We start from the raw sequence: 25,393 nt of genomic DNA, 5'->3' as shown, positions 1-25,393 counted from the left end.
CAGGTGCTCCAGAGATGAAAGCAAGAAATACCACAGCAAACAATGTTGGAATAACATTCCCCAAGAAAGTTTGCACATTGTCCTCTTTGCTTGGGGATCAGCATGTGTAGCAGCAGGAGCATCCAGACCCGTCCCCAAAGGGCTGGTGTTTATTCTCATTAGTAGCCGTGTCATCTCTTATGCCAGCCTCCTGTGGAAGGAAGTTCCACATGCCAAATGTCTAAAGTTTTGGTTGGAAATGTGCCTGGTCCCACCTGCCCCTGGTACTGCTGAAGGGGAAGGTGGAGTTATTCATCTGCCTCTCCCTGCTCTGTGCACCTATGGCCATCCCTATATATTTAGCATCACTCTGCATTGAGTCATCTGGGTCCTTCCAGTCTCTTCCTAGAAGTCTCTTCAGGTCATTGATCATTTTCATGTCCTGCTGCTGCCCCCTTCTAGTTCTGTCAGCCATTTAGCAGAAGGACAGTCAATCCTGCACACAATGCTGCTGAGGAGCCTGAAGCTACACCATCGATTTATCTAGGAGCATTAGAATATTCTCCACATCAGAGGTTTGGGAGGCACCTTAAGGCTTGTCCAGCCCAGCTCCCTGCACAGATGCAGGATTTGCTGTTCCTAAACCATCTCTGACAGAGGCCCATCCAATCTCTTCTTGAAACCCTCTCTCCCATTCCACATGCAGCCTAACATCTTAGCTTTTTGACCACAGTTGCACACTAAACAGAAGTCTCCTTTGGGCTGTCTTCAATAACAATTACATCCCATTCCTGAGTAGAGGTAGCTCATGGTGTGTGACTAGCTTCCGTTGCTCCCTCCAATAAACATCACTTCACATTTATCAGTTTTCATTGTCATCTGCTATCTATGCTGTCCATCTTTTGATCTGGTTTAACTCCTCCAAAGTTCCTCCATCTTCCCTGAAGTGGACTGACCAGAACAATTCTGGGTCCCTGCCCCCAATTATGAATAAATAACTCAGTCATGAATAAATAACAGAGGTCTTCACTTTTTTTCTGACGCCAGTGGAAGTGACTGGCACTGTGCAAATGTCTTGCCATGCTTTTGCTTGGCTCTGCTCTTTCTCTGCTGTCTGTGGTGAAATTTTGACAGGACATCCATTGTGGCTGCCATGGGCTGCTCTGTGAATGCTAGTGTCCCTAAACTACTGGCCTCCAGTCCTGACTAACCCAACTTTCAGGTGTCTTACAGAGTGCCAGCAAGACCATGCTGAGGTTAGGAAGCCAGTTCCACCATGAGCTCAAGGCTTCTGCTTTTTAATCTCTCCAGCCCCCTTTCCCAGGAAGCTGTGGCACATGTGCTCCCATGGCAGGAGAAGGAGCTCACAGGGTGGGTGGGGACTGGTTAAATTTAATGCAGATGCACGCTACCCCAGGTCTTTGGCTACGGTCTTTGCATCTCCAGTCAGGAAGAGGCACACTATACTGATAAGTGCAGAGAACATTCTTGCACACTAAATGGAGTTAAAATACATCACAGCTAAGCCTCAGAATGACAGCTCTAGAAACATCCAGATATGAGGTTGGAGCAGGCTGCTGCAGCTGCTCCCCGGTGATCCCAGCTCTATGCCTGCCCCCAGTTGGTGTCAGCTGCAGCCCCCTATCAGGATCTTGCTCACCGGTTGCGGATGCTGACGGTCCAGGGTGAGTTCCCAGGGCGTCCTCCAACAATGCGGCCCTTCAGCTGCAGGCGCTCATCCCTCTTTCCACACTCATCGAAGACCACATTACCTGTAAGCACAGCAAGGATAAGGGTGATACAAGATAGGCAAGTCTAGGTCAAGAACTAGGCTCAGGAGAAGATTCCCACAGATGCCTCTGTCTGACAATCTCCTCCCTCACGGCATGAAGCCAACACCCCTGGGCCCAAATGGTGGGGGCCACTTTGGGACATTAGCCTCTGCCCTTGAGCATCTATCCCTTTATTGAGGCTGCCCCAGACTCAGGATCAGGGCCCCAGCTGCAGCCAGTAGATTTACCTGCATTTTCCAGGACAGATGGTATCTTGTCACCAGCTGGGAAAGCAAGCACAGATAAGGAATGAATGTCAGACCTGGAATATGCAGCGGTTAGAAAATGGGGAGGCAAAGGGAACAGCCAGCCTCACTTCTGGAGAGACACACCCACACCAGAGAGACAAAGGTAGTTTTCCAGGGTCACAGCCATGCCCCTGCCGGTGAGGTTCTCAGCCAAAGGAAGAACACTCCTTTAGGTGGCAGGGCTGGGGAGAAAGGTCGCTGTGAGATGCAGGCCATGATCAAACCTGCACAGCCCTTCCCATCTCCACAGACCCAGCTCCACTGGCCCCACCCACAGAAACTGGCATTTTCTTATTATTAACTTTAATCTTTAAAAACCTCTCCTTGATTTACTGGGGACAGCTGCTGCTCTGGAAATGCCACACGCAGGGCCTGCTCAATAGGGAGAAGAGCACAAAGTCCCCTGGCTCCAGGAAGAGCCACTTGCTCCCAGAAAGTGCTACACCAGCAATGAGCAGTGATTAGCACTGGAGGCCAGTCACACCCATTTGCCCATCCCCTTCCATACATCTCACAGCCCCTCACTGAGTGCCCCACCACTGGGCCAAGCTCATCACCCCAGAGCACTGAGCCCAGTCATTAGCAGTCCCTCACATGGGATATGCTTAAGTATTTGTAATTTCTGACCACCCTCCTCACATGGCACAAAGGCAGTGGGGAGCAGGCTGGGCACATGGCAGTGCCAGTCCACCCATCACTGCTGTCAGAGCTAGGGTCTCAGTCGTACCCAGGGATTGTGAGTTCAGCAGATAACAGGCAGCTGTGCTGGCCATGGTGTGAGGAAGGCCCCAAAGAAGTTGCTCTGCCAAGCAGGCTCTGTGAAAGCCCCAGCCCATACAGCAGGGATGGGCAATTATTTTGTCTGTGGGGGACACTTAATGACTTTTGGTGAGCTGTCGAGGGCCACGATGATAGCCCCACCCCTTGACAGGTGCCCCACCACCTGGTTGCCATCCTGGAACAGTAATTTCCCACCTAACCCTTGACCTTTGCCAACAGAAGTCCCTCCCCTTGCCCCTGAAAGTACTCCTTGAGGTGGGGGGGGGCCTTCTTGGAACCAGAAAAAAACCAAATCATATACTAAAAGTCAAACATCTACTCTAAAGTATTTTAATTTCAAAAACTATTTTCATCTTGATCGATGTGTGTTTGAATAGTGTATACAGAGGTGATTGCATAATAACTAAAAAATAAACTCTTACTTTTTTATATTGTGTGGGGTGTGGTTGGGGGATGGGTATGTGTCTATGGTGGGGTGTGTATGTGGGTGTGCGTATTGGATTTGTGATGTGTGTGGAGTTGTGTGTATATGTGGGAGGGTTGGGGGGTGGCTGCATGGGGTTTGTGGGGTGAGAAGAGGAGGAGCGGAGCCAGGCTGGCGTGCACAGGGCTTGCATGCAGCTCCCGGCACTCATGTAACACCAAGGGAAGCTCCACTCGATAGAGCCAGCAGCCTTCCCTGCTCCCTGTTGCCATGTGCAGACCATGGGACTCCACAGGGAAGTGGGGCTCCCTGCCACTTCTTGCGGAGTCCCATGAGCTGCACATAGCGGCAGGGAGCAGGGAAGGCTGCCGGCTCCATCACATGGGGCTTCCCCCCAGTGGTGCACAAGTGCTAGGAGCTGCACGTAGGCCCTGCACGATAGGGGTGGGCCAGCCTGGCTCCACTCCTTGCCACCACATGCAGCTCCCAGAACTGGCAGGAGCTGCAGCCACCTGGTGGCTGTGGCTGCATCTGCATGGGCCAGAAACACTCCAAGGGCCTGCTGCTGCTGCTGCCGGTGATGGCACTGTACACCATGGAGAAGGCCATGTCGGGGGTTCCCACAGCCTCCCATTTTCCCTCACCCCACAAAGACCACACACCTACACCCTGCCAACCTGAGCTCCACACTCCCACTGCCCTTCTGGGCATGGGCCCTGAAATCCACGCTCCTACCAGCCCCAGCTCTACTCTCCATGCTCCCACCCAGCTGCAGCTTCTCTGCCTGGGGCCTGGAGCGACCACTGCAGAAGGGACACAATGAAGATCTGCTGGAGGCTGAGCAGGTTCCCCGGTGGCTACAGCAGCATCCCCCTCCCCCGCCACCACAAGCTGTGCATGCTGGCTGGGGCTGGGGCCCTCCTGTGCAGGAGGGTAGGAGCAAAGCATATGGATGGGCTCAGCAGGGTATAATTAATGGGTGGGTGCCTGCAGGCCAGATGAAATCACCTGGCAGACCAGCTCCAGCCCACGGGTCATATTTTGCCCATCTGTGCCACAGGGGGCAGGACATCCTCAATGGGACCTAAGAGTTGGCCCTGCCACTAGCTGTGCCCCTCCACCTCTGTGACCTTGGGCGAGACACTTCTGGCAGGTTCTTAGTCTGGAAGCCTAAGGCAAGGTCATAAAGAGATGTGTGTGTTCCTCAGGATGAGATTACACATTAGAGTTAACAGATGCTAATTCTAAGAAATGTCTGTGTTAAGGTTAACTGGTGCTAGTGGTGTTAATACCCTCTCTAACGTGCACTGCTCAGACCTGCAGCTAGAGGGCTGTTGAGCAGGGATGTAACTAACGCAGGAGTGGGCAAAATATGGCCCGTGGGCCGCATCTGGCCTGCCAGGCCATTCTATCCAGCTCTCGGGGCACCTAAAAAGTTTAGAAAATTAATATTTATCTGCTCATGGATGCCTGTCAAAGATGACTGAAGCCAGGAGCAGTAGGATCCAGGGGAAGCCAGCAGGACTCAGGAGAAAGGCTGGTCCCTGCCCCGCCCCGCTAGCCCCCTCTTGCTCCCCTCCTGCCCAGCAATAAGCCTCTGCCTGCCCCAGCTTTCACTGCTTCCCTGCACACTTGCTCCAGCATCATGTGGCCCCAGGCTGCATCGCTGGACTGCAGGAGTATGGGGCTGTGTCAGTACCCTGGGGCCAGGAGTGGGAGGGGTGTGTGTGTGTGTGTGTCCATCTGTCTGTCCATGCAATGAGTGAGGGGGAGAGAAAGACAGAGAGAACAATGAGGGAAGGAGAGAGAGAGAGTGAAAGAGAGAGAATGTGTGTAGTAAGGGCGGCACAGAATGTATGTGTATATGTAGTGAGGGAGGCACAGTGTGTGTGTTCATAGGGTGAGTCTCACAAGCACACCCCACCATACACATGCATCCACACACCCCCTTGCACTGCTATACACACAGACTCCCACCCCTACACACACCCCAACCACCCTCCCCCACACACAACCCCCTACAAAACCCATACCCACCCACACCCCACATAGCCACACACACAGCCACATGCTCCCTCACCCCACACCTGCACCCCGACACCTATCCACCTTGCCCACAAACCCTCCCACACACCTACACCCTCCCTACACCCTCCACAGCCACACACCCACAGCCCCCCACAAACCTATATCAACCCCCCATGATTTCCCCCCAAGTATACAAGAGTAAGACTTCATTTTAAGCTATTGTGCAATCATCTCTGCGTACACTACACAAACACATGTAAATCAGGACAAAAATATTTTTTGGAATCAAATTAATGAATGTTGTAGATGTTTGATTTTTAGAATATAATTTGATATTTTTCTGGTTCTGCGATGGCAAAACCCCTTGCTGAAAGGAGTATTTCTGGGGGTAAGGGGAGGGACTTCTGGTGGCAAAGGTCAGGGGTTAAGGAGCAGTACTTCCCGTCCCAAGTTGGCGACCAGGGGGAGGGCCACATGTTAAGGGGGCGAGCTACCCATGCAGCCCTCAATAGCTTGCTAAACTTGGTAAGCAACCCTCTGCCTGAAATAATTGCCTGCCTCTGAGCTAGGGGCTGCAAGTCTGCTCCATGCCTGGCACTCCTGTCACAGTATAGGCCAAGGAGCAGGGAGGGGAAGGGCCCCCCTATGCTACATGGGTTGTTCTCTTGGTTCCCCAAATCACCCCACTGCTTTCCATTGGCTCCTGGATCCCAACTGCACCCTGTGATTAGCCCCTTCACCCCAGATTGCCCTTCCTAGCCCCTGATAGGCCCCTACAGTCCCGGATCACTGCCTGCCACCTCAATCAGCACAAGAGCAGTGGTGGTGGCAGCAGCAGAGTGGAGAGGTGGGGGGGCCTCTATGCCTGCTCCCCTGTAGCCCTTGCCACCCCCATGCACTCAGATCCAGCCCACCAGGCCCTGAAGCTTCCTGGCTGTCTCTCGCTTCCCCACCTTCCCCCTGCCTCCTCTTCAGTTGCAGGACTTGGCAGGGACTAGATCTGGGCACACAGCGATTGCATGGCCTGCAGGGACCCTATTAGCAGGCAAGGAGAGAAACCCCTTCAATGGTACTTCCTCTATTCTCAGGCTGATCGAGGGAGCACAGCAGAGATCTGGAGGTGGAAGGGGAGATTAGGGGCAGAGGGGGAATTAGGATGAGCAATATGGGGGTCGAGGAGGTGATTTGGAGGTTGAGGGGGAGTTTGGGATGCAGAGGGGGCAGTGACTTGGCAGCTCCCCCCTACCTTCTCACAGCTTCTGTATGCCTCCTTCCCCCTGGCTCTCCTACCCAGCTTTACTCCTTTTCCCGCTCTCCCCACTCACCTGTTGCCTGACTGTTCCCAGCTATGGCCCTGGAATGCAGCTAGTCCACCTGGGAGCAGTGCCTCCTGGGATACAGGAAGACCGCGAACTGGTGGTTCAGGTAAACACCCAGACATTAACTCAAGCTAGCTAGCAGAGCTCAGAGATAGTTCTAGCATGAAGTAACATAACTTTAAAATGCCATTAACATTACCACTAATTAATCAATTTTAACATGTGATCATTTAAGTTTTTAGCACTCTTAACATGATCAATTATAATGTGTAATCTCACTCTCAGAGGCACCAAACATCCCCACTCCATAGTCCACAGAGGGTCTCTGCTCCTCACATGCCCAGTCCCATCAGCACTGGGATCCCTTGAGCAGAGGCACTAGATCCAGCAGCTGGACATGCTGCCTCCAGTTCCAGGGAAGCACTGGAAAGAGGTCTGTTCCAATGGGTCACAGTCCTCTGCCGGAAGCAGCACAGACTCCACCCATCACTCTATGGGAATCAAAGCACAGGGAACAGTAAACCTCACAAAGGCAGGATATAGAGGTATTGCAACGCCTGGCACAGCCAGGACATTAGGGCATAGCATTGTGCAGAGGGGATGTCAGGGCATGGTCTGGCGCAGAAGAGATTCTGAGACTGTATAACCTGGATCAGAGGGGAGACTGGGTCACAGCTGAGCCTGGCCCAAAGGAGATGGCGGGGCATGTCATGCCCTGACACAGAGGGGATGATGGGTCATAGTGAATGCAAGGACATGCATGGCTCAGTCGTGCTCAAGGGAGGCGCGTTGTGAGCCCAGAGCTGTCTCTCTGCACCTCCCTGTGACTCACTCCCAAAGAGGCCAGTGGCTGAGCCATCCCCATGACATCACACATACATACCACAGGGCTTGATAGCGCAGTAGTCAAATGGCGTGCGGGGGTCCATGGTGTAGCACCAAGGCCCATGACTGTCATTGTCTGGGTTGCGGCAATAGTTCTCGTCCAAGTGTGCGGCTGGGTGTGTGGTGGGGGAGATCCTGGAGGAAGACAGGGACAGGAAATTGACTCATGCCCTCCTCCCTCCCCTGCCATGTCCCCTCAGTCCCTTCCACTGCCCCCCTGCCCCTGCCCTCTCTCATCTCAAACTTCTTGTCCCTCCTCCAGAGCCTGCAGCAACCCTCTTGCTTACCTCTCCCATGAACTGAGTCCCATTCATTCTGCCACCTACCTTTGGCACTTGCCCATGGGTATGACTACCCCCTCTTGCTGTAGGAGCAGCTAAGGGGAGTGCTGGCTTCAGGGATAGTACTGGCTTTCCCGGCTCCCCACCAGATGGCACAGTTCCTTACAGGCACCTGTAGCACTAAGCAAGGCAGGAGAGGGCAACCTCCCATCCCCACGTACTCACTGAGGGACATGAGGAGACTGTTCCGACCACTTCTGGCAGGTGACACCCTTCCGGGTCTTGCTTGTGTGGCCTCGATATAGCTCACCATTACCATGGTAACAGTCTAGAGTGCAGGGACAGGAGAAGACAATGGGGTATGTGGCTCCATCCTGCAGACTTTGCAGGGTGACTAGAGGCCTAGCTTAACCCCCCACCCTCTTCCGTCCCCCCTGCACAACCCACAGGACACCAGTTGAGCTCCCCACCCTGAGATCTCCTGCCCTCTTCCTATGCCCACAACCCGTGCCACCTCACCTCATCTCCCAGAGTCCACTCTGGAGGCAAAACATGCATACTGGCTCGGTATGGTAGGATTACTTATGGGCAATGGCTATATGCACTGGCTTGTTACTGTAGGGTGCCTCACGGGCATTGGGCCATACACACTGGTTTGCTATTATAGGGTGGCCAGGATCAGCTGTCTCCTCCACACACAGGTCAGGGCCTACCCTCTACTTCCACCTCATCCATGCATCGTCTGATCTGGAAGCAGAAGGCCACGCGCATGCTAGGCAGAGTGGTGAAGCACCAGGGAGCCTCTGAGCCATCGGGATTCCGGCAGTAATTCTCCTGCAGGTCCCTAGAAGACAGAGCAACTTAAATGGATACTCCTGGTTCTTCCTCCCACAGAACGGTATCCCCTACTTCCTCTAGCAAAGCCACCAGGGAAGGTCTATGGTCCTGCAATCAGCCATGAAACACCCTAAGAGAATTCAGGCTTGGATTTTCAAACCCAGTTAACACCTTGCCTGACCTCTCAGAGCCTCTGTGCTGGACTCTCACCACACGCACAGGGGCAGGAGGTTAACCATGTCAGGAAGGTGGGCTTTATAACCACCTGGGTGAGGATGTGTCTGTTCTGCAGCAAGCTCTGTGGGGAGCAAGGAGCTAAAGCACAGGGCCAATCCCCTACTTCACACTCAGTACAGTACTCTGTTCTGAGGAGCTCAGGCTTACTCCATGCTGCAATCTTAGCCAGCAACCATCAGCTAATATCAGAGCAACTCTCCAAAATCTTGACTGGCTATAGGGGAAGACCTTAGCCAGTTGGAGCAGGACAAAATGGGGTTGTTCCCTGGGCATTACATACCACAACTGGCTTGCAAACTCCCACCCCAGCTGAATCTCCACCAAGTGAATCCTCACCTCCAGCTGAATCTCTACAAAGAGCAACCTCTCAGCAATCTCTCACCACAGGGCCCCCTCCCCAGCAACCGAGTTGCAGAGTTGTTTAGAAACCCCATGCACTTACGCTCTTAGCCGCATACTGCATTCCCATCCCTATATACAAGCACATGCACCTTCTCACATTCCTTTCCTATCCCCACACCTCCTCACCGTTTGCCACCACCTTTGCCTGTATACATGCACACACACACACACATATGCTATCTGCCCTATATGCACTGGCTGTTTCTAATAACTCTGAAACAGAAGCAAGAGCTCGTGGCCTACTTGCACTCATATTTCTCAGGCACGAAGTGGTGCTGGTGGGGCATCTGGGTGTCCCAGCGCTGGCAGGGGATCCCTGTTGTCGTAACATTCACTTTGCCCCTGTACCCTTCACCCTTTTGCTTGAAGCAGTTGGTAGTGATGTCCGTGAGACGTGAGCGTTTTTCTGTTTTTATTGTTGTGAGACAGAGGAAGGGGAAAGCATTACTAGGGACTTCCTTGTGCCCTCCCAAGGGATAGAGAGTGGTGGCATACACTGCTGGCATCAGGACTCTTCAAAGTGGCATCTGTTCACTAAGTACACTAAATACAAGGCAACATCAAGCTTTCCCCTCCAGCCATGGAGGCTAGTTAGATGCTAAGACACTGAGTTGGGTCCCTTGGCTGGCAGAGCCCATGCCATGCCCCCAAGTTGTGGGAAGTGAGGTGGCACTGTGGGGGTGCACCGTGGGATCAAAGCACCTGGCTCCACCCACTCAGGGACTTGACACCACTGGTAATCCTGAAGCCCCAAACTTACTGCACTTGCGGATGTGGCAGAACTCCCGCTTCCGGGCAGGGTCTGTGGTGTAGCACCAGGGGCGCTCAGAGCTGTCAGGGTTGCGGCAATAATTGTCATCCAGGTCCTTATCAGGGTACCTGGCCAACATAGGGAAGAGAAAGAGAAGAAAGTGCCAGAAAAAAGTGAGGGAAAGGAAGAAGCAGCAAGATTTAAAAAGCCAGAAGTTTCAATGTTGTCATGATCAGGGTGCCTCTGGGATGCTCCCGTTTCCCAGCTGGCACCCAGGAAGGGGATTCACAGCACAGCACCCCTCCAGACTAGCTCTGTCTAGGCAACACAGCTGCTGCGTGCTGCCCAGAGAATCTCAGTGCAGGAGCCCCTATCAAAGTGTTGCTGTGTCAAGTAGTGGCTTAGAGTGCATTCTTGTGCGTGAATCACTGATCATCCTTGCAGCAGCCTGTGGATGCATGGCTGGTGACAGGGAGGTGCTTCCACCAATGTCCATGGCAAAGGACAAAGTACCTATCTTAGAAGGCCAAGCCCACGTCCCAGGGGGCCAACTTCTCCCAGCAGGGTCTTACCCCCATGTCAGGGAAGAAGAAGGGGCTTGGGGCATCCTTCTCTCCACCAGGGTCCTGTGCTGTGCAATCCCACTCCTGTCCCCGTCCCATTTAGGCTGAAAAGAGGAGGGCTCCATACTTGTTTGGCTCATATGGATGTTTATGGGGGTGCTGCTGGTCCCAGCGCTGGCACTCCCGTCCAGATTCAGTGTGATCCACAAAGCCCTGGTAGTCTTCACCGTTACATGACATACATACAGCTGCAAGAAAGAGCTGTGAGTTTAGACATGGCACAAGCTGGCCTAGAAGCCAGCAGTGCAAAAGAAAAGCACACATCTATCACCTGGCAAACCTAAATGGTGGCTCTTAACCCACATAAAGTCCAGATCATCCCCAGTTCTTGCCACCGTAGCCCCAAAAAGATTCCAGAAATTACAAGTGTCAAAGACAAGTTTGCGGGAAAAACCCCAGACTGTGCAGGTATGTCAGGGCTTGTGTAACTCTGGGTGTCTGTTGGGGAGTGCTGCGGGCTGCTGCACAGACACTAGCTGCTTGGAGGCTCTGTGCCTGGTCTACCCACCATCTTCACATTTCTTGATGTTGCAGCTCTGGTACCGGACATCAGGGTCTGTGGTGTAGCACCAGGGTCCCCGTTTGTCTCTATCGGGATTTCGGCAGTAATTCGCCTCCAGGCCATTCTGCAGAGATGGTGAGAACCTGGGAAGACAGAGAGCAGGGCATGCAGGGAGGGGCTCGTGTCCTAGCAAGGTTATTAGGGGTCATGTCCAGCCAGGTTATTTCTGACATGGGTATAGCTCCCCTTGGTGCATCCAGAAGGGGTCTAGCAGCAAGTAGTAAATGGCCCTGTGGCCCTAATCCAGGTGCCTTCAGATGCAATCCTAGGAAGCTCACTGCAGTAGCAGTGGCCCATTAACCAGGCCCCACAGGGTTGCACCATCTTCATAGCCCTTTACCTCCCACCTGCTATCTTTCACTCTCTGCAGAATGCAAGCCCTGCCCGGGTGCCTCCAGAATGTCTGAGAGGCCCCTTGTACAGGTACAGCACCAGTCATGGCCAGAGTGGCCCTGTCTATCTCCACATGCAGTACCATCTGTCCTAGAGCTGCAGCCCTTGTGATACATGCCCAGGGGAGAGGTGGGGTGTGCTGTGCACTTGGCTGCAGGGCTAGTGACATCATGGGGCCGCAAGTTTAGTGGGAGAGCCCCCCAGACAGAGATCAGATCCCCATTCTCAGTACCTGTGATCATGGGGAAATGTCAGCCTCCACTGCTGGCAGGTCTTGCCTTTCTCTGTCACTGACTGCATCCCCCGATAACTTGCGCCTTCTCCCACAATGCACTCCCGCATGTAATCTGTGGGAACCAAAACAGGTGCAGAACCTGAGCATGTCCCTGGGGACAGTTGCCACATAGCTCTTGGGACACATACCCTTCACATAGCCCCAAGGCAAAGCCAAATCTGTGGCCCAGTGTCCCCAGAGCAAGCAGACTCAGCCTCCCCCTCCTTCCATATGCAAGTTTGTGGCAGATACTAGTGAATGAATGTAGGGGGTGAACGGTCTGTACAACCAGTCATCCCTGGCACAAGGGGCTGCATTACCCAGAAGCACAGAGCTGCCTTGTTTGGGGCCCCAAGAGGGGGAAAATACCCAGAGAGCCCTGGGACAAGACTGATAGGTTTGTAGTCAGTGTATGTAAACCAGAGCCCAATAGCTCTATAGCTCTGAAGATGCCAGATCAAAGGCTGCAGTAACTTTAAAGCACAGACTAATATAAGAGCTGCCACGTCAAAGCCCTCATCAGGGCCAAGCAACGGAGTGTTCCTGCTGGGCCTGCACAGCTTGCATCAAGGCATCACCTTAGCTCTGCCCTCGCATGCTGAGTTCTCTGCCTGCCACTGTGAATCATTTACCCTAGGCCATAGACTGCCCTACAGCCCAGGCTCACCTCCACAACCTCACACGTGGCTTCGCACTTAAGACAGGGAGCTCTGCTGTTCCAGTGTCAGGTGCAAACCAAGACATGTAGTAACATTGATTCCAGAAGTTTAAGCCACTGCTCATCCAAGTCAAGTCAGGTTCTTTCCCTTTGTTTTCAGTTCAGCTCAGATGCAAGCTAAGAGAAAGCTCCACACCTCCACCCTTGGCTGCTCCCTCCATGCCTCCCTGCCCCTACTTTACCTGCCATACCCTGCTGCCCACCTACCCTTCTTCTGGTAGAGGTCATAGTAGACATTCCTCTGCAACTGGGTATGTGCTGAGTGCTGGGTCCAGGACAGCATCTGGCAACCACGGCTCTGCTGATTGTAGTTAAAAGCCCTGGAGAGTCAAAGCAAGAACATCCTCTATGTTCATACTGAACCACTAGCCACTGACCTTTGAACAGATCCCCCTCCTCTTCCAGGGCTGCTTTCAGACACCAGCCTGTCTCATATCCCCCCTTGTCATATGCAGTCAAGACTTCCTCCTCAAGTCTGTGGTCCCAGTTCTGGCCTCCTCACATGGTGTAATTCATGACTGACTCTGGTGTGAAGCAAGAGCAAGTGACAGCAGACCCAAGAGCTCTGCCCTGCAGAGTCAGTGAGCAATGGGACACAGCAGGCACTTAGCTGGGATCCAGCAAGGGTTACAAGGCTGCCAGCATCTCTCACTGCTGAACCACAGTATGCTTTGCTAGTGGGCAGGTGAGGGGAGGCAGGAAAAGGAGAGGATCATCCCAGCTCTAGGGGCATGCCTATGTAGAGGGGTGGCAACAGGCCAGAAACAGGCCAGAACCCAAACCTGTATGAGCTCCACTGCTCAGGGGTAAAAGGGCACTGTCCCCATATCAGTGCATGCTGCTATGGGCATGCAGGAAATTACAGGAGGGAACGCAGATCCTCCTGCATGCAAAACACAGGCCCTGCCATGAGACCCTTCATAGCTAACAGCAGCACATTTGCAAACAAAAGCAATTCCAATTCCAGCCATCAGAGGGACACAACAGAAATGACCTACTATTCATAAAGCAAGTCCACTTCACCCTCAAGCAGGCTCACAGATTGCCCACCACAGATGACAGCAGCCTGCAATGGATGACAGCAGCTAGCATGCCCGCCAGGTTCGTGCTCCCTCTTCGTCAACTCCAGGCGGATCACGATTAGTAAGACAACCCCAGGTTCCAGCCCCCTTGTGCCTGTGCATTAATCCGACACTAGTATGACATTAATAACTGCTTCTCTGCTTTGAGTGGGCTCCCGAGCACGTTTTCGTTTGCTGTTTAAACTAGCATGAGGTTTTTGGATTCCACAGCTGCAGGCATCAGAGCTACTTTGCCCTGTGTTAACCCCCCCACCCTTTACTTTGACCAGGCATAAGTCAGACTCGAGGCTTCTGCCTGAGCCAATGCCAGGGAAGGGCCATGCCTAGTCCCAGTTGCTCAGGGGTGCGGGATGGTGGTTGGGCTGGGGTCCCTGCTACCATTGTCTGGGTCAATGGGTCACAGTGTCTGGGTCATTGAGGTTAGCAAAGGTTCTTTTCCTCAGTATGATTCCCCAGAAACCTCAGCAGTGGTGACAAGTCTGCTGAGCATGGTGTTCACTGGAGCCAGTTGAAATTGCAACCATTGCATTGCAGAAAATGTCAGCAGAGCATAGCTCTCCAGACTTTGCATGAAAGCAGAGGCCTTGAGGAACCACTGGTCCCCTCTACCCTCCACTAAAACATCCCTTTTTGGTGTGCTGTGGCTGAATTTTCCACACACCCCCAACCCACACATGCATGTGAAGGTTTTACAGAAAACCCAACAAATGGTGTTCTGTGATCCTGCAGAACCGTTAAGGGCGGCTGCACTCTTTAGGAATATCGGGTCAATTCTTTCCTCAATGGGTATGACAGTGCTAAATGAAGATCTAAGTAGGATTAGGATTAGTATTAGGATGGGATGGCACAACAGCATCACTCTGGCCCCTTGTTCCCATCAGCACAGCATATGCACAGGCAGGACAAGGTTTATTTTTCATTGCATTTTCTTTCCCCAGAGATGGGCAGGACCATGCCACTCATGCGCTGAGGAAGACATTGATTCTTGCGGTGATGTCATCCTTGATATTGGTGGTCAGAGTTGTGTAGCTCTGCAACAGGTATCCATCTAGCCCAGGAGCGGGCAATTATTTTGGGCAGAGGGCCACTTACTAAGTTTTGGCAAGCTGTCGAGGGCCACATGGGTAGCCCCGCCCCTCGACACGTGCCCCGCCCCCGGTCACCATCTTGGGACCAGAAGTATCACTCCCTAACATTTGCCACCAGAAGTCCCTCCCCTTGCCCCCAGAAATACTCCTTTCAGCAAGGGGTTTTACCATCTTTGAATCAGAAAAATACCGAATGATATTCTAAAAATCAAACATCTACAACATTCATTAACTTGATTTCAAAAAATATTGTTGTCTTGATTTACATGCGTTTGTGTCAGAGGTGACTGCACAATAGCTTAAAATTAAGTCTTATTCTTGTAAACTATGGGGAGGTGGGAGTTGGGGGTGGGTATAGGTTTGTGGGGGGCTGTAGGTGTGTGGGTATGTGGGATGTGGGGAGGGTGTTGGTATGTGTGGGGGGTTTGTGGGAGGATGGATAGGTTTGGGGGTGTAGGTGTGGGGTCAGAGAGCATGTGGGTGTGGGTGTGGTTATGTGGGGTGTGGGTATGGGTTTTGTGGGGGTTGTGTGGGGGGGAAAGGTGGCTGGGGTGTGTGTGGGGGCCAGTGTGTATGGCAGTGTGAGTGGGGTTGTGGGTGCATGTGTATGGTGGGGTGTGCTTGTGGGACTCACCCTATGAACACACACACTGCCTCCCTCACTAAACACTCTCTCTCTCTCTCTCTCTCTCTCTCTCCTTCCCTTGTTGTTCTCTCTGTCTCTTTCTCCCTATTTTCTATTATCTTCTCTCTTCTAATAAGAGAGAAGATAATAGAAGATAATGCCACCATCCAGCTGGCCCCACTCAGTTGAGGAAAAGTGTGTTTATGGTTGATGTTTTTATTTATTTATGTTTATAAAGCAATAAACAGAAAATAGTATAATTTATATTTTTATAGCATTTTTTAACTAACTAAAGGTTTTAATTTATAAAGTTCCTTCTGGGTGTGGTCTGTTTTTTTCATAATAGATTCGTGTGGGACTGACTCCATGCCGGCAGTCACAGCTTCTGGGCTGGAAGGAGGAGGGGGTGGCATTTCAGGAGTGAGGGGATTCCTGGTTTGCTGGTGTTTGAGTACCAAAGAGAACAACAGAGTGGGTTGTTATATGGCTCCCCCTGCTGGAAGTTACTGTGAATTGCAGACTGTGCTTAATTCCACTGTCACCTGTAAACAGTGACATATCAAACTAAACAAATCATTTCAATTTTAATAAACCTATATAATTTAGTAAGGATTAAACACCATTACATGTACAGGTGCCCATATATACCAACTCATTGGAGGGCAGCTAAAGGAAGTTCGTAAGAGTAGAGCAGCTGGCTAGTCGAGCGCTTCTTAACCTTTTTAGATTCAAGAGATAACACCCCTCCAACACTTTTCAGAATTCAGCTGCACCCCATTTGAAAAACTAACATAAATGTACTGTGAATATTATAACATACATGTTATAATCTGATACTAATTAAAATGTTAATAATTGATTAGATAATTATTAATATAATTAGATTATATTAACTCTGCTGCCACCACCACTGTGGCCAGGTGGAACTATGCCACACACCTCCTCCAGAGTCAGATTACAGAATGGCTGTAGCAGGAACGCAGCAGCCCTTCCCAGTCTGACCCTCCATGGTGTCTCCTAGGAATATAGGTGCACAGGACAGGTGAATCTGTCCCACACACTTCTGTGGTTGGGGTCATGTCAGAGCCAAACTGACAAGGGACTGCAGCTGAAAGTGTTATTCAGTGAAAATGTTATTCAGTAGCTCTTCCTGGCTTGGCTCCAACATGCCTCCTAAAAATGGAGGTGTCCAGGGTAGTTTCACCCCATGGCAGAAGCAGCTAGGAGACAAATGCTGCTGCAACCATAAAGAACTGCCACTGTGTAGAACCGATGCTACAGCACCCCTGGCAGGTTCTTGTGGCACTCCAAGGTGCCCAGTCCAGTTTCGAGTTGGGAACAACCTGTCTAGCTTTTAACACAGGGGGAATCAAAGATAAGGCCCTCAGAGCCATATCATCCAGCCCACGGTGCTGCCTGTGGAGCTTGCTTGGAATGGATCCACACACCACATGTGCTGCTTGCTGCATTGGCACTGCCCTCTGCAAGTGGCTGGGGCAGGGGCACACAACATGCAGCACGTGGGGCTGGGGTAGGCACTTCCTTCATGTTGCATGAAAGGCCAGGGTAGGCCCATGGACTGGCCTTGCACCATTCATCCAGCCCGTGGCACCTGATGAGCTTGACATCCCAGCTTTAACAAAATACCCCAGAGATGGATTTGCATTACCTTTGATCTGCCCCATCATTAGTAATCAGCATGGTTGAAGCAAAGAGATGAAAACAGCCAGAGACAGGCCCTGCCCCAAATGGCTTATAGGGGTGCAAATGGCAGTGGTTCCTGCTGGGACTGGAACCCACCTCTCCCAAAATATGTCCTGCCTCCCAAACCTTACTGAATCCATGTCAGGAGCAAAAATACAAGTAGCTCTGTGGGCTGTTTGCCCTCAGCACACACTCTCTCTATGACACTGTGGCCAATACTCACTGTGTGTTCTGCACTTCAGGCATGGAGTGTCCCCACAACATGAGGGCCACCCTTCACTGGCCACTTCTGAGTCTGAGTTTGCAAAGCACCTCTGACGTATACAAATGCAAGAGTTGCTCTAGCCCTTTACTTCTCCCCAGCCTGACATATACCAAATGCAAGAGTTTCTGTAGCCCTTGATCCTGGCTGAAGGGATGGAACTGGTCCAGGGGTCCTGTTCAGACAATATCTATTCATCCAGGTAATGGCAACACAGCCCCAGGGGTCCAGTTCAGCTTCTGTGGTTCCAACTCTCAGCACTCTTCAAGATCTAAGATGTGTCCTTGAAACAGCACAGGCACTGTCCTTCCCTTGGACTACTCAAAGGGTGGCAGCCTATGCCAGAGCCTCTGGCGGAGCACCATCAGGGTGCTCGCCACTTAAGGGCTGTTGCAAGCTCTGAGTGAGCTTGCTGTGTGGGAAGCAGGGAAAGCTTCCCACAGTGACCATTTTAAGGGGTAATGTGGGTGTCCATGCCAGCCCTGATGAGGTGGCCATTTTCAGATCCCGGCTTTCAGGGCTGGGGCAGCAGTTTGCTGCCAGCAGCTGAGGGAGCAACACCACCCAGCTGTCCTGCTGATCAAGGAACATCTTAGAGGTAATGGCAGGAGCTATGGGGATGGCAGGAGGCTCCATGTCCTGGGTATGACTGAAAACCGCACCCTGCCAAGGAAGGGTGGTTTGGCAGGGCTGTCTGTGGAGAGACAACCTCCAAGAAACGCCAGGCCAGTTACCTCCCTGGTGAAAGGCAGATAGGCATGCATGAAAACTCCAGCCCCACCAGCTGGTGGGTTAGTGTAAGACCGGAGGTAGGAGAGCCAGGCACGCCCATGAGTGGCATCTGAGCCCAAAATGGGTAGTGAGGCTAGGAATGCCCATGAGTGGGACTTGAGCCTGTAGGGGTGCAAGACCCTGGAGCCCCAGGAAGGGAAGAGAGTTGTGTTGAGCCCCAGAGATTAGGGGGCGAGTGAGTTGGGCCCCAGAGAAAAGGGGGTGAGTGAGCTGGAGCCCTCTGAGGAAGGGGCAGAGAGGCCTAGGTAAGCCTTTGAGCACCTGAGGCTACAAGTGGGCCTGAGGCTGAGTGAGGCAGCTCAGAGGGAGCTGCAAGAAGAAGGGACAAGTCATTGGCCCCATTAGGGAACTGTGGGGCCAGCAGCATAGTTAGTCCCATGTTTTGCCTGGCCACCACGCAGATGAGGGTCACGGGAGAGGCCTTCATCTGGCCCTCAAATGCTGTGCCAGGGCTAGCCAAGGAGTGCAGGGACAAGCCTGATGACCTACATGGTCACTCAAGGGAGCAGGACAGTGTGAATGAGGCCCAGTAAGGGGTATGAGTGTGAGAGGCCTGGTGAGAGCAGGCAGAGTGGTAGATCCCCCCGTGAGAGTGGGGGCTGTAGGTGTGAGGTCCTGAACAGGGCAGAATGAGAGAGGCCTAACCATGTAGTGAGTTTGCTTGGCTTTAAGCCAAAGCATAGACCAGCTCAGAGATGTCATCTGCGAGGCACAGGACATGATAGGGGGAGGTAGGAGTTGTGTGTACTGCCCATGAACAGCAGGGCGCTCGAAGGGCAGCCTTCTGCTTAATTAACATCTTTAATTTACAAAAAGGCATGGTAGGAGAGTAAGGTGGATGGCTTGCCCAAAGACAGGCAGGCGGGCCTGTACTGCGACTGGGCCTGGGAGTTTGCCCCTTATCACACAGCCATGTCAGGGTGGGAGTGGTGGGGCAGACTGAGCTAGCGCACAGTAGGGGTGTGCGAAGCGGGCCCTATTCGATTTGGATTCGGCCTGAATCAGGGATAGTGATTCGATTCGTTGATTTGGATCACTGTCCCTGATTCAATTCGGCTGAATCTGAATCCGAAGATTCGATGCTGATTCAGAGAATCAGCAATGGGGACAGAGACACAGCTTTAAAAGGGTTTGCTACATGCCTTGAGGTAGCAGGCGTGGCTCATGATCGCTGCAGTCCTGGGACGCATGGAGCATCCTACAGGAGTGTGGAGGGGTCCTCCACATGCTCGTTGGTGAACCTGGAAGTGGACTGAAAATACTTCTGGTCCACTTCTGGGTCTGCCAGAGAGTACGCTGGGGGCTCCCCCATGCCTCCCTGGCTTCGTGATCGGGCACAGGGGGACCCTGGGTGCCCCCCGCTCCCCTCGACCCAGAAGGCACCAGTCACTGAGCCGGGGTAGGCCCTGCGTGCTCCCTGGCAGACCCGGAAGTGGACTGGAAGTGCTTCTGGTCCACTCCTGGGTCTGCTGCTGAGCACACTGGGGAGCCCTCTGCACTCCTGTAGAACACTCCATGTGCCCCAGCATCACAGCATTCACAAGCCCCTGCTACCTAGAGGTATGCAGAAAAAACATTTAAAGCTGTGTCTATATCCGAATCAACGAATCTTTCTGAATCTCGACGAATCGATCTGGAAGGTTCTGATTCAATTCAAAGAGATTAAAGGGTCCTCTGATTCAATTTGGATTCAGATTCAGAGATTTGGCCACCGAATCAGGCCGAATCTCTGCCGAATCGAATCAGGGACCGAAGCTTCGCACAGCCCTACTGCGCAGACATTCAACATGAGTCATAAAGGTCTGGGCAGAAGGGATAGGAACCCTAGGACTGGTATGTGGAGCTACTACCCCAAGAGGGTGACTGCTGGAACCTCTCCCTTTTGAGACCAGGCCCAGCAGGGCCCTGGAGTAAAATTATCACCAACCCCAGACCATGTCTCTGGCTTAGCAGGATAATGCCAACTCTCTAAATTTCCCAGTGTTCCCCCTTCTCCCCAAGAGATGACAGCTTCCTATAGGAGCTTCCATCCCAGAAACCTGCTCCTAGCCAGCCCCATCTCCACTGCCCCAACAGAAAGGGCAGTAACAGCGAGAGTAAAACACTAAGACGAGAGTAGTGACAGGAGAAACTAGAGGTCAGTCCATTGCCCCTTCGTAGCTCCATGTTCACTGTACCATCAAAATAATATACTGTAAAAATGAATATACCTACCCTCCTCCCTGTGGATACATCCACATAGGCCAATGCCATGCAACCTGGAAGTCACCACACAGCCCTCCTCATACCCAGACAGGTCAACAATACTCCTTACAATCTGCTCCAAGTGCAGTCAGGCCCCACCATGCAAATCTCCTTACATCCAGACTGATACCTCCACACACAAGCCTACACTCATCCAGTGAGGATGATGAGATCACCCCACATATCCCTCTCTACACCCAGACATGCCAACATCATCCCACACAACTATCTCCGCATTCAGCTAGAATAACACCACCTTGCACAACCCTTCCCATAGGTGACACATAGGTGTCCCCCCCAAAATTGGCCAACACCGACGTCCTCGTCACTGCTCACCACTGTCCTCTCCTCACTGCAGACACTGCTGCAGCCACCTGTGGGCGGTCCCTGCTCAGCCGGCCCTTGCCGTAAACATCACTGCAGCTGCCAGCAAGCAGGCCCCTCTTGGTCTGCCCTTGCCGTCAGCACTACCGCACCACCTGCAGACAGTCCCCACTCACTGCCAACACATCTCCGCTGCTGACATGCCCCCGCTGCTGACATCGCTGCCGACACTGCTGACACCTGCGGACAGTCGCCACGCCCCCCCAGCCTCAGGGAGCACACATCGTTCATGATACTTCCCAAACCTACGTATGCCAATGCCAATGCACACATCCTTTCTCACATGCAGAAAGCCTGATACAATCTTTCCCACATCCAAACAGACCAACACTACCCCACACAAATTTCCCCCCATACAGACAGGCCTAAAACCACTTTGTAAACCACTTGCCACAGGCAAACTTGTTGGCAGCATGCAATATAATCCCTTCTCATACCCAGATAGTCCTACCCCAGCCAAGAAATACTCCCCATATCTGGAGAGAATGACACCATGCTGCATGAACTTCCACAAACTCCAACAGGCTGATCCCCCACCCAACCTACCCACTTCCCCCCAGGATGACACCACCCCTCATAAGCCTCTCCACACCAAGACAGGCCTATACCACACCACACCACACCACACAACCCTTCATACACCTGGACATGCTGACAGCACTCCTGTGGGACACTCCATGTGCCCCAGCATCACAGCATTCACAAGCCCTCCCTTCACTTAGGCAGACTGACATGACCCTACACATCCTTCCCTACTTACAACTCCACCCTACACAACTCTTGCCACATCTATACAGACTGTACAACCCTTCCCTCACATACATAGACCACTGCCACCCCACATATCCCTCCCTCCACCCAGATAAGCCAACACTTTTCCACACAAATCTTCCCACACCCAGAGAGATCGACACCATCCTACACAACCTCCTGAGTATCCAGACACAATCATCATTATCATCAGCAATCCATCACAGTCAAGGATGATGATGATTGTGTCTTCCATGACTGCCTTATCTGCGGGTCCAAAGATAGCTGACAAGACCAGTCTGGAATCGACAGGTTCTACTGCAACTCGGGCATGTGTTTCTGTGCAGTGGGTGGCTCTGGGTTCTTGGTTTGGTCTGCAACCAACTGTTTCTGCTGCTCTTGCTTTCAATCTCCTGACACAATACCATTTAATACAACAACCCTAAACCCAGAGAGCTCCTATACGTGCACAGGGAGCTGGCTCCCATGCACTGAAAATCCAGAGCGATTAATTGAGCCTGCTGGAGTGCAGAAATTGATGTGCTCCGACAGACTCTAGCTTCATGTGTTTCAGGATCCCCATGCTGAAAAATGGCAGTGGGGCACTTTGAACTAAAGCTCATTGAATAAACTTTGGTTCAAAGTGCCCCACTGTCATTTTTTAGTGCAGGGGGCACTGATACATGTGACCCTTGGGAGCTTTTAATTAGCATGGCTTGCTAATTAAAGCATCACCCCGCCACGTCTCCTAGAGCATGTGTAAAAATGCCCAGAGAGGCTGACACCACCTGATACTTTTCTGCCCACAACAAGACAGCTTGACACCACCCAATATGGCTCCACCCACACCCAGAGAAGCCCACACTACCTCACACAACCCTCCCCACATTCAGGCAGCCTGATACCACCCCAAACTTACTCACCCTCAGATATGCTGATACTATCCCAAACAATCTTTCCCACACTGAGACAAAACAACACAACCTCATGCAATCCACCCCACACCTGGCAGGCTGCCATTACTCCAAACAAGACTTCCTACATGCAGACAGGCCAACACCATCCCTACATACACCCAGATAACACTGCAGCACCTCATATATCCTTGTCTACAACTTGACAGGTCAACTCCACTCCATTCTACTATTTCCAATTCCCTTTAAAGTGGATGACACCTTGCCTCCTAATTTTCCCACACCCAGACAAGTTGAAACCATCCAACACAAGTCCCTTCATGCACAGATAGGCCAACCCCACAGACAACTCTCCCTACATCCACACTGCCAGCACCACCCCACACAACTCTCCTTATATTCAGGCTGGACAACCCTGCTATATACAATCCTTTTCAAAATGAGTCAGTACAATTCCACCTCACTTAAGCCACCCTACACTCAGGTCAACACTACTCCATACAGGCTTCTCACCATTCAGATAGGTTACCATCACATCACCCCTTAGCCCCCACTGCACAAAGCACTCCCACACTCCCATGTGCTTCTGTGTTTGCAGCTGCTGCCTGCCCTCCTTCCACTCTGTGCCCTTACCTGCAGTCTGGCAGTGCTGTGCAGCGTCTGGCACATTCGTCCACCTTCATGGGTTCCTCTGACACCAGGGCAGGGCCTTGGAGACTCAGTGAGATCAGCTCAGTGGCTTTGCGACTCTGGAAGTTGTTGAGAGGGGAGCACTGGCCTAGAAGGATGCAGTAAGGCACAGAGCTAGGCACAGAGCTAGCCACAGCCTGGATGCAGAGGACAATGCTGCTTGGCTTTTGTCACTGCCCAACATGCAGGCATCCAGGAGGGGCCTGGGATGCATGGGGGTAGCTATGCAGGCAGTGCAGAGCTAATGGAGCCAAAGTTTGTATTGACCACGTGCCAGCTGTGCCTTTGGTGGGACAACTGAGTGAGGAACTTTGGGCAGTTGTACAAGCCTCACAGAGATGGAGCTCAGGCCTGTTCTCACACATGGGGGCGGCAGTTGCCACAGTGGGGTGAGGGACAAACATGGGACCACACTGTAGTTACCAGAACCCTAGCAATCTCTCTGTCCCTCCTCCTAGCAAGAAGCTCCCTCACGTGACAGCACTATGAGCCAGAAAGTCACCAGCCTTTGAATCCAGACAACCCACCTTTCATTAGCTTCCATGCAGTCCCCATACCAAAATGCTCCCACCTGACTGGGCAATGCGAGGGCTCAAGTAGCGTCTCCCACCCACGTTGCAGGAGCTATCCTACACTCAGAGGCCAACACTCATAGGAGCTTTCCAGCAGCTGGAGCTGAAAGAAAGCAAATCCAGGAATTCAGGAATATGCTTCTCTGCCTAGACCAGTGGTCTTCAACCTGTAGTCCACAGACCCCTGCGGGGGTCCACAGACTGTGTCTAAGGAGTCCACAAGAGATGACTATGATCAATCAAAAGTATATGAATACCCACACTTACAATTCAAAGGGGTCCACATCTCCATTTGAAATTTCCAAAGGGGTCCACAAATGAAAAAAAAGATTGAAAACCACTGGCCTAGACCATAGAGACTCTGGTATCTGGAAACAATGGCTGATTTCCCCACTGCTCTCAGCTGCCCATAGATGGCCACGTAACATAGAAGCCTTTGCCTCATGAGGCATGAACTGTACTGGGGCTCTCTGCTTGTTACATGGTTCAGAGAGAGGGTTGCTGCTGCTCAGCCTGGGCAGACCCCTAACAGAGTGGCTGAGGCCTTTCCTCAGGAGCTGGCCTTGGATCATACTGCTCTCACTTCACACCAGGTCCCCTACAGTGTAGGTACATAATGTGGGTCCCCTGCATTGGCCCGGAGGGGAGGCTGAGTGCCATCCCTGTGCCATATAGCTGGGGAGGGGGTGCAGTAGCAGAGCCCCTTGGTCCCAGACCCTGGCCTTGTGGGGCATGTTCATAGTGAGGCCCAGCTGCTTTAGAGAAACCTGGGACAGTGCTCCTTACCTGTGCTGAGGGCACAAGTCAGGGTGAGCAGCAGCCCTGCACTGGCCTTCATGGTTCCTGTGTTCTGGCTTGTCCCCCCAGGATGTGAGCTGGGCTTGCTTACAGGAACTGCGTAGAGGCAGGGGTGGGGCCTTCCCAGAAGAGTGAGACCCCCTTCCATCCCTCTGCAAATATTTGTTTCTGGGCTACGAGCCAACAAAGCAGCTGCAGAATGAAGCAACAATACCCACAGGGTTTTTCCAGCAAGGCAATCTCCTCAACACACACCCTCACATGGGAGTCTGGACTCTCCACTGAGGACCCTGCAAGACCCCAATCATTGCATCACATCTTCCATACTAACCCCTTAGGGCACTCTACAGCAAAATTTCAAGCAGGACTCAACCCTTTAATGAACACGAGTAATGAAGCAGCTCTCCCCAGGAGGGAGCTGCTCCCAGATTTCAGCCAGGGAACAGTCCCAGGTTCCCTTGCAGTAGAGGTGCACAGCTATGCTGGAGATGGGAATGAAGGGTCAGCAAAAGTTTTTGCCAATGATGCTGTAGATCATATTTACCCAGCCATGGAGCTCCACCCAGCACTAGCACCAGGATACCTCAATGTTAGGTGTACCCCTGCTTATGTTGTACATGTTCCATAATGGTGACTTTTGATGCGGACAGATATAAGACTCGAATCATTTCAAGAATGTCACAGATATTCTGAACTAGGTTTCTGAGGCATGATTAAACCACAGCTCAAATGCCTCTTCTACAAGTATGGGGACTCTGCTCCCTGAAAACACCCAGAGTTTCCTATATAGGGCTAACTTAGGGTGGGGTTTCTTTCAAAGCTTGTCCCAGAGACTTTGCCACAAATGGCTGGAACTGATGGTAGAGAGCCCAAGTGTCCTAATAGATCTGCCTTGGTCTTTTTCTCTGTCTCCAA

At 52.2% G+C, this 25,393-nt stretch overlaps 1 protein-coding gene across 1 annotated transcript in view; it reads right to left on the bottom strand.

Annotated features, from left to right (window-relative positions):
- Nucleotides 1–24,573, bottom strand: part of MST1 (macrophage stimulating 1) — a 30,704-nt gene extending 6,131 nt beyond the window's left edge. The window contains exons 1-13 of the mRNA XM_019547515.1: nucleotides 24,467–24,573; nucleotides 23,052–23,196; nucleotides 12,781–12,893; nucleotides 11,814–11,928; nucleotides 11,135–11,271; nucleotides 10,694–10,814; nucleotides 10,013–10,131; nucleotides 9,496–9,658; nucleotides 8,490–8,620; nucleotides 8,002–8,104; nucleotides 7,494–7,630; nucleotides 2,000–2,035; nucleotides 1,640–1,751 (exon numbers count right to left, since the gene is read on the bottom strand). Of these exons, the coding sequence (XP_019403060.1) occupies nucleotides 1,640–1,751; nucleotides 2,000–2,035; nucleotides 7,494–7,630; nucleotides 8,002–8,104; nucleotides 8,490–8,620; nucleotides 9,496–9,658; nucleotides 10,013–10,131; nucleotides 10,694–10,814; nucleotides 11,135–11,271; nucleotides 11,814–11,928; nucleotides 12,781–12,893; nucleotides 23,052–23,196; nucleotides 24,467–24,518 (1,484 nt within the window). The 5' untranslated portion in view covers nucleotides 24,519–24,573. The remainder of the gene's footprint in view (nucleotides 1–1,639; nucleotides 1,752–1,999; nucleotides 2,036–7,493; nucleotides 7,631–8,001; nucleotides 8,105–8,489; nucleotides 8,621–9,495; nucleotides 9,659–10,012; nucleotides 10,132–10,693; nucleotides 10,815–11,134; nucleotides 11,272–11,813; nucleotides 11,929–12,780; nucleotides 12,894–23,051; nucleotides 23,197–24,466) is intronic.
- Nucleotides 24,574–25,393: the final 820 nt, after the last annotated feature.

The sequence above is a fragment of the Crocodylus porosus genome, unplaced genomic scaffold (assembly GCF_001723895.1).
Source record: "Crocodylus porosus isolate Cpor-Errol unplaced genomic scaffold, CroPor_comp1, whole genome shotgun sequence".
Classification (NCBI taxonomy): Eukaryota; Metazoa; Chordata; order Crocodylia; family Crocodylidae; genus Crocodylus; species Crocodylus porosus.
Note: the sequence above shows the minus strand (reverse complement) of the source record. Positions and strands in the feature narration are given on the sequence as shown.